We start from the raw sequence: 17,500 nt of genomic DNA on the forward strand, positions 1-17,500 counted from the left end.
AGAGAGGGAGGGAGGACAGGGGAGGAGGAGGGGAGAGGGACGTAGAGAGAGGGAGGGAGGACAGGGGAGGAGGAGGGGAGAGGGACGTAGAGAGAGGGAGGGAGGACAGGGGAGGAGGAGGGGAGAGGGACGTAGAGAGAGGGAGAGAGGACAGGGGAGGAGGAGAGGAGAGGGACGTAGAGAGAGGGAGGGAGGACAGGGGAGGAGGAGGGGAGAGGGACGTAGAGAGAGGGAGGGAGGACAGGGGAGGAGGAGGGGTGATGGTGGTAGTGGGTAATTGTGGTGATGGAAGCCAGGTTTCTCTCCTCTTTCAGCTCTGCACAGACACTCACATCCTCCCTTCTCCCTGTTTTCAAGTGAGAAAAGCAGAGATAAAGATGGAAAGAGAGAGAGAGAGAGAGAGAGAGAGAGAGAGAGAGAGAGAGAGAGAGAGAGAGAGAGAGAGAGAGAAAGAGATATCAAATGAGGTTCCTTCTCAAGCACCATCCCAAATAAAATAATAATCTGTTTCTCTTGGTTCCCTCTTGGTTCTCCCTCCCCTCTGTTTTCTGTCGTCCACGCGACTGACCCGTGTAACAACCTCCATATTAGGACAAGCCCAGAGAGAGAGAGTGGGACACACACACACACACACCGAACACACACTCCATTAAGAGGTCAAAAGGTCGTGTTTACGTGTCACTGATGTTAAAACATAGCTGACAGGTCTTTATGTATTTTAGTTATTGTCACTCGATGTTCTCCGTCTGTTCTCGTCTTCCAATAGTAGGGCACTATATAGGGAATAGTAGGGCACTATATAGGGAATAGTAGGGCACTATATAGGGAATAGTAGGGCACTATATAGGGAATAGTAGGGCACTATATAGGGAATAGTAGGGCACTATATAGGGAATAGTCTGGCACTATATAGGGAATAGTATGGCACTATATAGGGAATAGTAGGGCACTATATAGGGAATAGTCTGGCATTATATAGGGAATAGTAGGGCACTATATAGGGAATAGTAGGGCACTATATAGGGAATAGTAGTGCACTATATAGGGAATAGTAGGGCACTATATAGGGAATAGTAGGGCACTATATAGGGAATAGTAGGGCACTATATAGGGAATAGTAGGGCACTATATAGGGAATAGAATGGCACTATATAGGGAATAGTAGGGCACTATATAGGGAATAGTAGGGCACTATATAGGGAATAGTAGGGCACTATATAGGGAATAGTAGGGCACTATATAGGGAATAGTAGGGCACTATACAGGGAATAGTATGTCACTATATAGGGAATAGTAGGGCACTATATAGGGAATAGTAGGGCATTATATAGGGAATAGTAGTGCACTATATAGGGAATAGTAGGGCACTATATAGGGAATAGTAGGGCACTATATAGGGAATAGTAGGGCACTATATAGGGAATAGTCTGGCACTATATAGGGAATAGTATGGCACTATTTAGGGAATAGTATGGCACTATATAGGGAATAGTAGGGCACTATATAGGGAATAGTAGGGCACTATATAGGGAATAGTCTGGCACTATATACGGAATAGTAGGGCACTATATAGGGAATAGTAGAGAACTATATAGGGAATAGGGTGCCATTTGGGATGCATCTTTCTCTGTCATCTGATCTCCAGCTTCCTTCCTTAACTCCAGCTCTTCCAGACCGTTTGAAATCATCATTTTGATGACTATATTTGCGAACTGCGTGGCCTTAGCTGTCTACATCCCCTTCCCAGAGGACGACTCCAACGCCACCAACTCAAACCTGGTAAGTCACACCTGATCTGACACAGGCTCTTATGTCATGTTGCTATGGTTATTATGCTCTGTTTGACTGGAGGTACCAGGTGGCTGTGTGGGGGGGTTGAGTTGTCATGATACCTGTATCACCATCCTCCCTTTTGTGGTTTGGTGACATTTACATTTACGTTATGTGGAGTGCAGCTAATATGTTGACTTGGGACTTCTGTATGGTACATACTGTATGTGTTGGTGTTTGAGTGTGTAAATGGTGTTGGTGTTTGAGTGTGTACATGGTGTTTGAGTGTGTAAATGGTGTTGAGTGTGTAAATGGTGTTTGAGTGTGTAAATGGTGTTTGAGTGTGTAAATGGTGTTTGAGTGTGTAAATGGTGTTTGAGTGTGTAAATGGTGTTTGAGTGTGTACATGGTGTTTGAGTGTGTAAATGGTGTTGAGTGTGTAAATGGTGTTTGAGTGTGTAAATGGTGTTTGTGTGTGTACATGGCGTTTGAGTGTGTAAATGGTGTTTGAGCGTGTAAATGGTGTTTGAGTGTGTAAATGGTGTTTGAGTGTGTAAATGGTGTTTGTGTAGAGTGAATGGTGTTGAGTGTGTAAATGGTGTTTGAGTGTGTACATGGTGTTTGAGTGTGTAAATGGTGTTGAGTGTGTAAATGGTTTTTGAGTGTGTAAATGGTGTTTGAGCGTGTAAATGGTGTTTGAGTGTGTAAATGGTGTTTGAGTGTGTAAATGGTGTTTGTGTAGAGTGAATGGTGTTGAGTGTGTAAATGGTGTTTGAGTGTGTACATGGTGTTTGAGTGTGTAAATGGTGTTGAGTGTGTAAATGGTGTTTGAGTGTGTAAATGGTGTTTGAGTGTGTACATGGTGTTTGAGTGTGTAAATGGTGTTTGAGTGTGTACATGGTGTTTGAGTGTGTAAATGGTGTTGAGTGTGTACATGGTGTTTGAGTGTGTAAATGGTTTTTGAGTGTGTAAATGGTATTTGTGTAGAGTGAATGGAGGGAATGTGGGGCTCCCGAGTGGTGCAGTGGTCTAGGTCACTGCATCTCAGTGCTAGAGGTGTCACTACAGACCCTGGTTCGAATCCAGGCTGCATCACATCTTGCCGTGATTGGGAGTCTCATAGGATGGTGCACAATTTGCCCAGCGTCGTCCAGGTTTGGCTGGGCTAGGCTGTCATTGTAAATAAGAATTTGTTCTTAACTGACTTGTCTAGTAAAGAAAATGTGCTGACCTGGTCCTCCTGTATGTTACTGCGTGTGGTTGAGACTGTAACTGCTGGCTGTGTGGTGACCTGGTCCTCCTGTATGTTACTGGGTGTGGTTGAGACTGTAACTGCTGGCTGTGTGGTGACCTGGTCCTCCTGTATGTTACTGCGTGTGGTTGAGACTGTAACTGCTGGCTGTGTGGTGACCTGGTCCTCCTGTACGTTACTGCGTGTGGTTGAGACTGTAACTGCTGGCTGTGCGGTGACCTGGTCCTCCTGTACGTTACTGCGTGTGGTTGAGACTGTAACTGCTGGCTGTGCGGTGACCTGGTCCTCCTGTATGTTACTGGGTGTGGTTGAGACTGTAACTGCTGGCTGTGTGAAGTTAATATGGAATGACTTGATATGTTTTGATGGATGCTGTGTGGTGGAGACAGACAGGTCATGTTTTGTTGGACCATGGGATATTAATATACATGGTGATACAGACAGGTTGTGTTTAAAACAGACCACATTTCCATACTATTTATCTTCATTAGAGTTACCAATGAAAATGGTTCATGGTAAGACATGCTTGTCAGTATCATCCATAAGGACCAGTTGGATCACCAGGAGAATGGTTAATGTAGAACTACTAGCCAGGAGAATGGTTAATGTAGAACTAGTAGCCAGGAGAATGGTTAATGTAGAACTAGCCGGGGGGGTAGCCAGGAGAATGGTTAATGTAGAACTAGCCAGGAGAATGGTTAATGTAGAACTACTAGCCAGGAGAATGGTTAATGTAGAACTAGCCAGGAGAATGGTTAATGTAGAACTACTAGCCAGGAGAATGGTTAATGTAGAACTACTAGCCAGGAGAATGGTTAATGTAGAACTACTAGCCAGGAGAATGGTTAATGTAGAACTACTAGCCAGGAGAATGGTTAATGTAGAACTACTAGCCAGGAGAATGGTTAATGTAGAACTACTAGCCAGGAGAATGGTTAATGTAGAACTACCTAGCCAGGAGAATGGTTAATGTAGAACTACTAGCCAGGAGAATGGTTAATGTAGAACTACCTAGCCAGGAGAATGGTTAATGTAGAACTACTAGCCAGGAGAATGGTTAATGTAGAACTACTAGCCAGGAGAATGGTTAATGTAGAACTAGTAGCCAGGAGAATGGTTAATGTAGAACTACTAGCCAGGAGAATGGTTAATGTACAACTACTAGCCAGGAGAATGGTTAATGTAGAACTAGCCAGGAGAATGGTTAATGTAGAACTACTAGCCAGGAGAATGGTTAATGTAGAACACCTAGCCAGGATAATGGTTAATGTAGAACTACTAGCCAGGAGAATGGTTAATGTAGAACTACTAGCCAGGAGAATGGTTAATGTAGAACTACTAGCCAGGAGAATGGTTAATGTAGAACTACTAGCCAGGAGAATGGTTAATGTAGAACTACTAGCCAGGAGAATGGTTAATGTAGAACTACTAGCCAGGAGAATGGTTAATGTAGAACTACTAGCCAGGAGAATGGTTAATGTAGAACACCTAGCCAGGAGAATGGTTAATGTAGAACTACTTGCCAGGAGAATGGTTAATGTAGAACTAGCCAGGAGAATGGTTAATGTAGAGCTACTAGCCAGGAGAATGGTTCATGTAGAACTACTAGCCAGGAGAATGGTTCATGTAGAACTACTAGCCAGGCGAATGGTTAATGTAGAACTACTAGCCAGGAGAATGGTTAATGTAGAACTACTAGCCAGGATAATGGTTAATGTAGAACTACTAGCCAGGAGAATGGTTAATGTAGAACTAGCCAGGAGAATGGTTAATGTAGAACTACTAGCCAGGAGAATGGTTAATGTAGAACACCTAGCCAGGATAATGGTTAATGTAGAACTACTAGCCAGGAGAATGGTTAATGTAGAACTACTAGCCAGGAGAATGGTTAATGTAGAACTACTAGCCAGGAGAATGGTTAATGTAGAACTACTAGCCAGGAGAATGGTTAATGTAGAACTACTAGCCAGGAGAATGGTTAATGTAGAACTACTAGCCAGGAGAATGGTTAATGTAGAACTACTAACCAGGAGAATGGTTAATGTAGAACTACTAGCCAGGAGAATTGTTAATGTAGAACTACTAACCAGAAGGTCACATATCTACAGATGTAGGATCTTAATTTGATCATTCCTTTGTTGCTGAGAATTTTACTGCTCAGCAGGAAATGCAAACGTGTAGTTTATTCTTTTAAAACGTCTTCTAAAGTCTGTCAGGTGGCTGTTATCCGTCTACATTAGAAGTGTTGGACACTAATCCTCTGAGGTAAGATAAAGCTTGTCTGTTTGTCTGTCTGCCTGTCTGTTTGCATGTACAGTATATCTGCCTGTCTGTCTGTCTGTTTTTTCTGTCTGTCTGTCTGTCTGTCTGTCTGTCTGTCTGTCTGTCTGTCTGTCTGTCTGTCTGTCTGTCTGTCTGTCTGTCTGTCTGTCTGTCTGTCTGTCTTCTGTCTGTCTGTCTGTCTGTCAGAGCTGGAGATTGACATGGACTCATCATCTCCCTATTTCTCCTCTCTCTCTCTGTCTCTCTCTCTGTCTCTGTCTCTGTCTCTGTCTCTGTCTCTGTCTCTCTCTCTCTCTCTCTCTCTCTCTCTCTCTCTCTCTCTCTCTCTCTCTCTCTCTCTCCCTCTCTCCTCTCTCTCTCTCTCTCTCTCTCTCTCTCTCTCTCTCTCTCTGTCTCTCTCTGTCTCTCTCTGTAGTCTGTGACTGCATAATGTGTGGCTAGCTAATTGTTCCTGGTTTTGAAAAAGCACAACCTGTGGGCCAACACAAATTTGTCACAACAGATTTCAGGCTGGAGCCATTTACTTGTGAACCGGAAAATATAATCTATTCTTGGCTGTGATCTCTCTCTCTCTTTCTCTTCTCCCTCTCTCTCTCTCTCCTCCCTCTCTCTCCTCCCTCTCTCTCTCTTCTCCCTCTCTCCCTCTCTCTCTCTCTGGCGTACTACCTGACAACCACAGGACACACTATGAATACCAGAGAGACAACCTGACCATGATCTCCTGTAGTCTGCACAGTCTACCATCATGTTCCATGTCCACATTACACTACACTTCACAACACGCATGTGAAGGGAGAACAAAGTGCCAGCAGGACAGCAGTGGTTACAAAGGGGAGACTGAAGAGACTGGGGAGACTGAGGAAACTGGAGAGACTGAAGGGACTGGGGAGACTGGGGAGGCTGGAGAGACTGGGGAGACTGGAGAGACTGGGGAGACTGGGGAGACTGAAGGGACTGGGGAGACTGGAGAGACTGGAGAGACTAGAGAGACTGGGGAGACTGGGGAGACTGGAGAGACGGGGGAGGCTGGAGAGACTGGAGAGACTGGAGAGACTGGGGAGACTGGAGAGACTGGGGAGACTGGAGAGACTGGGGAGACTGGGGAGACTGGAGAGACGGGGGAGGCTGGAGAGACTGGAGAGACTGGGGAGACTGGGGAGACTGGGGAGACTGGAGAGACTGGAGAGACTGGGGAGACTGGAGAGACTGGGGAGACTGGAGAGACTGGGGAGACTGGGGAGGCTGGAGAGACTGGGGAGACTGGGGAGACTGGAGAGACTGAAGAGACTGAGGAAACTGGAGAGACTGAAGGGACTGGAGATACTGGTGAGGCTGGAGAGGCTGGAGAGACTGAAGAGACTGAGGAAACTGGAGAGACTGAAGGGACTGGGGAGACTGGAGAGACTGGAGAGACTAGAGAGACTGGGGATACTGGGGAGACTGGAGAGACGGGGGAGGCTGAAGAGACTGGAGAGACTGGAGAGACTGGAGAGACTGGGGAGACTGGGGAGACTGGAGAGACGGGGGAGGCTGGGGAGACTGGGGAGACTGGGGAGACTGGGGAGGCTGGGGAGACTGGGGAGGCTGGGGAGGCTGGGGAGACTAGAGAGACTGGGGAGACTGGAGAGACTGGGGAGACTGGAGAGACTGGAGAGACTGGGGAGACTGGAGAGGCTGGGGAGACTGGGGAGACTGGAGAGGCTGGGGAGTAGGAGCGGAAGAGAGAAAGAGGAGGGAGAGATGGAGGGAAGATGGAGAGAGAGGACAACAAATGGACATCAGAAAGGCTGCTCTCATCCCATTACATTGTCTCCCCCTCCCTCTCTCTCTCTCTCTCTCTCTCTCTCTCTCTCTCTCTCTCTTCCTCTCTCTCTCTACCTCCCTCTCTCTCCCTCTCTCTTCCTCTCTCTTCCTCTCTCCCTCTCTCTTCCTCTCTCGTTCTCTCTCTCGCTCTCTCTCTTTCTACCTCCCTCTCTCTCTTGCTCTCTCTCTTTCTACCTCCCTCTCTCCCCCCTCTCTCTCCCTCTCTCTCTCTCCCTCTCTCTACCTCTCTCCCTCTCTCTTCCTCTCTCCCTCTCTCCCTCTTTCCCTCTCTCCCTCTCTCTCAGGGTAAAGGAGAGGAGAGGGAAGGGAGGAGGAGAGGTGAGGAGGAGAGGGGGAGGAGAGCAGAGGAGAGGGGAGGGGAGGAGAGTAGAGAAGGAGAGGGGAGGAAGAGAGAGGAGGAGAGGGGAGGTGAGGAGAGTAGAGGAGAGGGGAGGAGAGTAGAGAAGCAGATGGGAGGAAGAGAAAGGAGGAGAGGGGAGGTGAGGGGAGGAGAGTACAGGAGGACAGGGGAGGAGAGTAGGAGCGGAGAGGGGAGGTGAGGGGAGGGGAGGAGAGTACAGGAGGAGAGTAGGATCGGAGAGGACAGGAGGAGAGTACAGGAGGAGAGGGGAGGGGAGTAGGAGAGTACAGGAGGAGAGGGGAGGGGAGTAGGAGAGTACAGGAGGAGAGGGGATGGGAGTAGGAGAGTACAGGAGGAGAGGGGAGGGGAGTAGGAGAGTACAGGAAGAGAGGGGAGGGGAGTAGGAGAGTACAGGAGGAGAGGAGAGGGATCTGTACTTTATTCCTGCTTTGCAGCTGAGGGAGGAAAATCCACTTTGGTAGATGAATATTTAATCCCACTACTCTGTGCTACGTAGTGGTCCTTTCAGAATGGCTTTAATTCTCTGATGCTAGTCAACATGCATGCTGCATAGCGTCTGTGATGAGATGGCTTGGCCTTGCTGTGTGACTCAGACAATGTTCCTTCAATGTCCCTGTACAGCCTGTTTCCACTGAGCTTGTCTACAGCCAGTCAATTACTCTGACTTACCAACTGTATGTCCGGTGTGTATTGTTGGAACCAAGCAGGTTTTGTTAACTATGTTCTTCACTACCAAAATGTTACTCAGGGGGCCTGCAGGACAGTGTTGACTATGTTCTTCACTACCATAATGTTACTCAGACCTGCAGGACAGTGTTAACTATGTTCTTCACTACCATAATGTTACTCAGGCCTGCAGGACAGTGTTAACTATGTTCTTCACTACCATAATGTTACTCAGGGGCGTCTGCAGGACAGTGTTAACTATGTTCTTCACTACCATAATGTTACTCAGGGGGGCCCTGCAGGACAGTGTTAACTATGTTCTTCACTACCATAATGTTACTCAGGGGCCCTGCAGGACAGTGTTAACTATGTTCTTCACTACCATAATGTTACTCAGGGGCCCTGCAGGACAGTGTTAACTATGTTCTTCACTACCATAATGTTACTCAGGGGCCCTGCAGGACAGTGTTGACTATGTTCTTCACTACCATAATGTTACTCAGGGGCCCTGCAGGACAGTGTTGACTATGTTCTTCACTACCATAATGTTACTCAGGCCTGCAGGACAGTGTTGACTATGTTCTTCACTACCATAATGTTACTCAGGGGCCCTGCAGGACAGTGTTGACTATGTTCTTCACTACCATAATGTTACTCAGGGGCCCTGCAGGACAGTGTTAACTATGTTCTTCACTACCATAATGTTACTCAGGCCTGCAGGACAGTGTTAACTATGTTCTTCACTACCATAATGTTACTCAGGGGCCCTGCAGGACAGTGTTGACTATGTTCTTCACTACCATAATGTTACTCAGGCCTGCAGGACAGTGTTGACTATGTTCTTCACTACCATAATGTTACTCAGGGGGCCTGCAGGACAGTGTTGACTATGTTCTTCACTACCATAATGTTACTCAGGCCTGCAGGACAGTGTTGACTATGTTCTTCACTACCATAATGTTACTCAGGCCTGCAGGACAGTGTTGACTATGTTCTTCACTACCATAATGTTACTCAGGGGCCCTGCAGGACAGTGTTAACTATGTTCTTCACTACCATAATGTTACTCAGGGGCCCTGCAGGACAGTGTTAACTATGTTCTTCACTACCATAATGTTACTCAGGGGGCCTGCAGGACAGTGTTGACTATGTTCTTCACTACCATAATGTTACTCAGGCCTGCAGGACAGTGTTAACTATGTTCTTCACTACCATAATGTTACTCAGGCCTGCAGGACAGTGTTAACTATGTTCTTCACTACCATAATGTTACTCAGGGGCCCTGCAGGACAGTGTTAACTATGTTCTTCACTACCATAATGTTACTCAGGGGCCCTGCAGGACAGTGTTAACTATGTTCTTCACTACCATAATGTTACTCAGGGGCCCTGCAGGACAGTGTTAACTATGTTCTTCACTACCATAATGTTACTCAGGGGCCCTGCAGGACAGTGTTAACTATGTTCTTCACTACCATAATGTTACTCAGGGGGCCTGCAGGACAGTGTTAACTATGTTCTTCACTACCATAATGTTACTCAGGGGGCCTGCAGGACAGTGTTAACTATGTTCTTCACTACCATAATGTTACTCAGGGGCCCTGCAGGACAGTGTTGACTATGTTCTTCACTACCATAATGTTACTCAGGCCTGCAGGACAGTGTTAACTATGTTCTTCACTACCATAATGTTACTCAGGGGCCCTGCAGGACAGTGTTAACTATGTTCTTCACTACCATAATGTTACTCAGGGGCCCTGCAGGACAGTGTTGACTATGTTCTTCACTACCATAATGTTACTCAGGGGCCTGCAGGACAGTGTTAACTATGTTCTTCACTACCATAATGTTACTCAGGGGCCCTGCAGGACAGTGTTGACTATGTTCTTCACTACCATAATGTTACTCAGGGGCCCTGCAGGACAGTGTTAACTATGTTCTTCACTACCATAATGTTACTCAGGGGCCCTGCAGGACAGTGTTAACTATGTTCTTCACTACCATAATGTTACTCAGGGGCCCTGCAGGACAGTGTTAACTATGTTCTTCACTACCATAATGTTACTCAGGGGCCCTGCAGGACAGTGTTAACTATGTTCTTCACTACCATAATGTTACTCAGGGGCCCTGCAGGACAGTGTTGACTATGTTCTTCACTACCATAATGTTACTCAGGGGCCCTGCAGGACAGTGTTAACTATGTTCTTCACTACCATAATGTTACTCAGGGGCCCTGCAGGACAGTGTTGACTATGTTCTTCACTACCATAATGTTACTCAGGGGGCCTGCAGGACAGTGTTAACTATGTTCTTCACTACCATAATGTTACTCAGGGGCCCTGCAGGACAGTGTTAACTATGTTCTTCACTACCATAATGTTACTCAGGGGCCTGCAGGACAGTGTTGACTATGTTCTTCACTACCATAATGTTACTCAGGGGCCCTGCAGGACAGTGTTAACTATGTTCTTCACTACCATAATGTTACTCAGGCCTGCAGGACAGTGTTGACTATGTTCTTCACTACCATAATGTTACTCAGGGGCCCTGCAGGACAGTGTTGACTATGTTCTTCACTACCATAATGTTACTCAGGGCCTGCAGGACAGTGTTAACTATGTTCTTCACTACCATAATGTTACTCAGGGGCCCTGCAGGACAGTGTTGACTATGTTCTTCACTACCATAATGTTACTCAGGGGCCCTGCAGGACAGTGTTAACTATGTTCTTCACTACCATAATGTTACTCAGGCCTGCAGGACAGTGTTGACTATGTTCTTCACTACCATAATGTTACTCAGGGGCCCTGCAGGACAGTGTTAACTATGTTCTTCACTACCATAATGTTACTCAGGGGCCCTGCAGGACAGTGTTAACTATGTTCTTCACTACCATAATGTTACTCAGGGGGCCTGCAGGACAGTGTTGACTATGTTCTTCACTACCATAATGTTACTCAGGGGCCCTGCAGGACAGTGTTAACTATGTTCTTCACTACCATAATGTTACTCAGGGGCCCTGCAGGACAGTGTTGACTATGTTCTTCACTACCATAATGTTACTCAGGGGCCCTGCAGGACAGTGTTAACTATGTTCTTCACTACCATAATGTTACTCAGGGGCCCTGCAGGACAGTGTTGACTATGTTCTTCACTACCATAATGTTACTCAGGCCTGCAGGACAGTGTTAACTATGTTCTTCACTACCATAATGTTACTCAGGGGCCCTGCAGGACAGTGTTGACTATGTTCTTCACTACCATAATGTTACTCAGGCCTGCAGGACAGTGTTAACTATGTTCTTCACTACCATAATGTTACTCAGGGGCCCTGCAGGACAGTGTTGACTATGTTCTTCACTACCATAATGTTACTCAGGCCTGCAGGACAGTGTTAACTATGTTCTTCACTACCATAATGTTACTCAGGGGGCCTGCAGGACAGTGTTAACTATGTTCTTCACTACCATAATGTTACTCAGGGGCCCTGCAGGACAGTGTTAACTATGTTCTTCACTACCATAATGTTACTCAGGGGCCCTGCAGGACAGTGTTAACTATGTTCTTCACTACCATAATGTTACTCAGGGGCCCTGCAGGACAGTGTTGACTATGTTCTTCACTACCATAATGTTACTCAGGGGCCCTGCAGGACAGTGTTAACTATGTTCTTCACTACCATAATGTTACTCAGGGGCCCTACAGGACAGTGTTGACTATGTTCTTCACTACCATAATGTTACTCAGGGGGCCTGCAGGACAGTGTTAACTATGTTCTTCACTACCATAATGTTACTCAGGGGCCCTGCAGGACAGTGTTGACTATGTTCTTCACTACCATAATGTTACTCAGGGGCCCTGCAGGACAGTGTTAACTATGTTCTTCACTACCATAATGTTACTCAGGGGCCCTGCAGGACAGTCTTGACTATGTTCTTCACTACCATAATGTTACTCAGGGGCCCTGCAGGACAGTGTTGACTATGTTCTTCACTACCATAATGTTACTCAGGGGCCCTGCAGGACAGTGTTGACTATGTTCTTCACTACCATAATGTTACTCAGGGGCCCTGCAGGACAGTGTTGACTATGTTCTTCACTACCATAATGTTACTCAGGGGCCCTGCAGGACAGTGTTGACTATGTTCTTCACTACCATAATGTTACTCAGGGGCCCTGCAGGACAGTGTTGACTATGTTCTTCACTACCATAATGTTACTCAGGCCTGCAGGACAGTGTTAACTATGTTCTTCACTACCATAATGTTACTCAGGGGGCCTGCAGGGCCGTGTTGGGTGAGATGTGGCCATGAGGACATAGGGCTAGTTCAGACACTTCTGTCTGCTGTTAAGCCAGATACAAACACTCCGCCCACAGCACCCCCTCCTCACCCGACCCCCACCCACTGCGCCCGCCAAATAAATACATAATAACGTTTAAATAAATCCCACAGTAAATAATCCCACAGCATCCCTGTCTCGGACCCCCACCCCCCCAAAAAAAACAGAAATATGCTTTTCGTTAACTATCACTCGCTCTTTACTTTCCCTCCCTGCTAGCTCTGTTTTGCTGATAGTTACTTTATGGAGGAAAAATTGACTATGACTGTGATGTGTGGTTAACCTAGCTATCTTAAGATGAGTGCACTAACTCTGAGTCCCTCTGAAAAAGAGCGTTTGCTAAATGACTCAAATGTAAATTTGAAATGTGATGTATTGAGACAGCGGCGACACGTAGACACTCTGAACAAACCCCAGGTCACTTCCTGGTCTTTGAAGCTCCGCCAAGCCAACCCATCAGCTCCCAGCAGGATTTCTGACCCAAGCCCTGATTGGCCAATGGGACTTTTCAGTTACTGTCCCCTTTCTTCTCATATCATCCTCGGCTCATCTTTCTCTGTCTCCATCCTTCCATCACTCCATCCCTCAGGCTAACATTCTTTATGATGATAGTGTGGAGGCTGGAGGGCCTTTGGCCATGCTGGCTGGCCTCTGGTCCTCTTTGGCTCTCTTCAACCTTATAGAAATAAACACTGAGCTAAGGCCACTGAGCCTGATGACGCTGGTGACAGAGATGGAGAGGGAGGTTTTTCTGTCACTGAAATACGTGTCATAAGACGAAGCATCAGTAGTCTACAGTGTGTCACTTTGTCCGTGTCTGAATCCGTCCCACGCGGTAACGCTGCATATACAGATGTAGTATCTTCATTTGATCACTCTTTTGGAGCTGAGAATTGTCAAAGCACGCATATATTTCCTTTAATTACGTAACACAATGCTTCTGACAGATTAGTAGGAACTAGAGGTCAACTGATTATGATTTTTCAACGCCGATACCGATACCGATTATTGGAGGACCAAAAACCGCCGATGCCGATTAATCGGCCAATTTTAAAAAAACGGTATTTATTTATTTATTTGTAATAATGACAATTACAACAATACTGAATGAACACTTTTACTTTAACTTAATATAATACATCAATCAAATCAATTTAGCCTCAAATGTATAATAATGAAACGTTCAATTTGGTATAAATAATGCAAAAACAAAGTATTGGATTGTAACGGTCGTCGTATGTAGTAGACCAAGGCGCAGCGGGTTGAGTGCTCATATTAAACTTTTATTGAACACTTAAATAACAAAACAAGAAAATGAACGACAAACAGTCTTGCAGGCTAAACACAGCAGTGCAAAAACAACTTCCCACAAACCACAGGTGAAAAAAGGACTACCTAAGTATGACTCCCAATCAGCAACAACGATGTACATCTGTTCCTGAATGAGAGCCATACCAGGCCAACAAAGAAATACACAACCTAGAAAATCATAGAAATACAAAACCAGAACAATACCCAAAAACCCCGGGACACATAAAACAAACACCCCTCTTACATAAATACATATCCCAACAAACCCCGAACCACATAAAACAAACACCTCCTGCCACGTCCTGACCAACCTACAATAACAAATAACCCCTTTACTGGTCAGGACGTGACATGGAGAAGAAAGTAAAAGTGCAATATGTGCCATGTAAAAAATATAACGTTTAAGTTCCTTGCTCAGAACATAAGAACATATGAAAGCTGGTGGTTCCTTTTAACATGAGTCTTCAATATTTCCAGGTAAGAAGTTTTAGGTTGAGGTTATAGGAATTATAGGACTATTTCTCTCTATACGATTTGTATTTCATATACCTTTGACTATTGGATGTTCTTATAGGCACTTTAGTATTGCCTGTGTAACAGTATAGCTTCCGTCCCTCTCCTCGCTCCTACCTGGGCTCGAACCAGGAACACATCGACAACAGCCACCCTCAAGCATCGTTACCCATCACTCCACAAAACCCGCGGTCCTTGCAGAGCAAAGGGAACAACTACTCCAAGTCTCAGAGCGAGTGACATCACCAATTGAAACGTTATTTGCGCGCACCCGCTAACTAGCTAGCCATTTCACATCGGTTACACCAGCCTAATCTCGGGAGTTGATAGGCTTGAAGTCATAAACAGCTCAATGCTTGAAGCACAGCGAAGAGCTGCTGGTAAAACGCACCAAGGTGCTGTTTGAAGGAATGCGTACGAGCCTGCTGCTGCCTACCATCGCTCAGTCAGACTGCTCTATCAAATATCAAATCATAGACTTAACTATAACATAATAACACACAGAAATACGAGCCTTTGGTCATTAATATGGTCGAATCCGGAAACTATCATTTCGAAAACAAATCGTTTATTCTTTCAGTGAAATACGGAACTATTCCGTATTTTATCTAACGGATGGCATCCTTAAGTCTAAATATTGCTGTTACATTGTACAACCTTCAATGTTATGTCATAATTATGTACAATTCTGGCAAATTAATTACAGTCTTTGTTAGGAATAAATGGACTTCACACAGTTTGCAACGAGCCAGTCGGCCCAAACTGCTGCATATACCCTGACTGCTTGCACGGAACGCAAGAGAAGTGACACAATTTCCTTAGTTATAAGAAATTCATGTTAGCAGGCAATATTAACTAAATATGCAGGTTTAAAAATATATACTTGTGTACTGATTTTAAAGAAAGGCATTGATGTTTATGGTTAGGTACACATTGGTGCAACGACAGTGCTTTTTTCGCGAATGCGCTTGTTAAATCACCCGTTTGGCGAAGTAGGCTGTGATTCAATGATAAATTAACAGGCACCGCATTGATTATATGCAATGCAGGACACGTTAGATAAACTAGTTATATCATCAACCATGTGTAGTTAACTAGTGATTATGTTAAGATTGATTGTTTTTTATAAGATAAGTTTAATGCTAGCTAGCAACTTACCTTGGCTTCTTGCTGCCCTCGCATAACAGGTAGTCAGCCTGCCACGCAGTGGAGTGCAATGTAAGGCAGGTGGTTAGAGCGTTGGACTAGTAAGCGGAAGGTTGCAGAAACGAATCCCCGAGCTGACAAGGTAAAAATCTGTTGTTCTGCCCCTGAACAAGGCAGTTAACCCACCGTTCCTAGGCCATCATTGAAAATAAGAATGTGTTCTTAACTGACTTGCCTAGTTAAATAAAGGTAACATTTAAATATATATATTTTTTAAACAATCGGTGTCCAAAAATACCGATTACCGATTGTTATGAAAACTTGAAATCGGCCCTAAGAAATCGGCCATTCCGATTAATCGGTCGACCTCTAGTAGGAACTGATGGAAAACACCAAATGGAGACATCAGCTAGCTCAACCATGTACCCTCTTACTGTGGCTCTACCATGTACCCTCTTACTGTGGCTCTACCATGTACCCTCTTACTGTGAGGGTACAGGGTGGGGGTACTGTGAGGGTACAGGGTGGGGGGGTACTATGAGGGTACAGGGTGGGGGGGTACTGTGAGGGTACAGAGTGGGGGGGTACTGTGAGGGTACATGGTGGGGGGTACTGTGAGGGTACAGGGTGGGGGGGTACTATGAGGGTACAGGGTGGGGGTACTGTGAGGGTACAGAGTGTGGGGGTACTGTGAGGGTACAGGGTGGGGGGCTACTGTGAGGGTACAGAGTGTGGGGGTACTGTGAGGGTAGAGTGGGGGGGAGGTACTGTGAGGGTACAGCCTATGTGCACACTGCCCACAAAATGAGGTGGAAACTGAGCTGCACTTCCTAACCTCCTGCCAAATGTATGACCATATTAGAGACACATATTTCCCTCAGATTACACATATCCACAAAGAATTCGAAAACAAACCCGATTTTGATAAAGTCCCATATCTACTGGGTGAAATACACAGTGTGACATCACAGCAGCAAGATTTGTGACCTGTTCCCACAAGAAAAGGTCAACCAGTGAAGAACAAACACCATTTATTTATTTTCCCTTTTGTACTTTAACTATTTGCACATCGTTACAACACTGTATATAGACATAATATGACATTTGAAATGTGAGTGTAATATTTACTGTTCACTTTTATTGTTTATTTCACTTTTGTTTATCCATTTGACCTGCTTTCGTATTGTTATGTTTCCCTGCCAATAAAGCCCTTGAATTGAAATGAATTGAGAGAGTTTAGACATTACACTTCAAATAATTTGAGTGTGGCTCAGTTGGTAGAGCATGATGTTTGCAACGCCAGGGTTGTGGGTTCGATTCCCAAGGGGGACCAGTACGGGAATTTTTTTTGAACGAAATGTATGCATTCACTACTGTAAGTCGCTCTGGATAAGAGCGTCTGCTAAATGACTAAAATGTAAATGTAAGTTTATGTGTAATGGCATGTGGAGACAGCGCCAGGCGTCAAGCAGGACCTCTCTCTCCTTCATCGCTCACCCCCCCATCTCCCCTCCATCTCCCCTCCATCTCTCCTCCATCTCCCCCCAATCTCCCCTCCATCTCCCTCCATCTCCCTCCATCTCCTCCATCTCCCCCCATCTCCCCACCCCTCCATCTCCCCATCTCCCCTCCATCTCCCCCCATCTCCCCTCCATCTCCCCTCCATCTCCCCCATCTCACCTCCATCTCTCCTCCATCTCCCCCCAATCTCCCCCATCTCTCCTCCATCTCCCCTCCATCTCCCCCATCTCCCTCCATCTCTCCTCCATCTCCCCCCATCTCTCCTCCATCTCCCCCCATCTCCCCTCCATCTCCCCTCCATCTCCCCCCATCTCCCCTCCATCTCCCCCATCTCTCCTCCATCTCCCCCCATCACCCCCCCATCTCCCCCCATCACTCCTCCATCTCCCCTCCATCACCCCCCCATCTCCTCCATCTCCCCCCATCTCTCCTCCATCTCCCCCATATCTCCCCCATATCTCCCCCATCTCCCTCCATCTCCCTCATCTCCCCCCATCTCCCCCATCTCCCCCA

General features: G+C 46.1%; 1 protein-coding gene across 2 annotated transcripts in view; it reads left to right on the plus strand.

The window, feature by feature from the left end:
* Positions 1–17,500, plus strand: part of cacna1c (calcium voltage-gated channel subunit alpha1 C) — a 587,915-nt gene that overhangs the window by 195,227 nt on the left and 375,188 nt on the right. For both annotated transcript variants that reach the window (XM_082977959.1, XM_082977960.1), the window contains exon 3: positions 1,674–1,779. In XM_082977959.1, the coding sequence (XP_082834085.1) occupies positions 1,674–1,779 (106 nt within the window). The remainder of the gene's footprint in view (positions 1–1,673; positions 1,780–17,500) is intronic.

This window comes from Salmo salar, chromosome 07, assembly GCF_965601325.2.
Source record: "Salmo salar chromosome 07, fSalSal1, whole genome shotgun sequence".
Taxonomy (NCBI): Eukaryota; Metazoa; Chordata; class Actinopteri; order Salmoniformes; family Salmonidae; genus Salmo; species Salmo salar.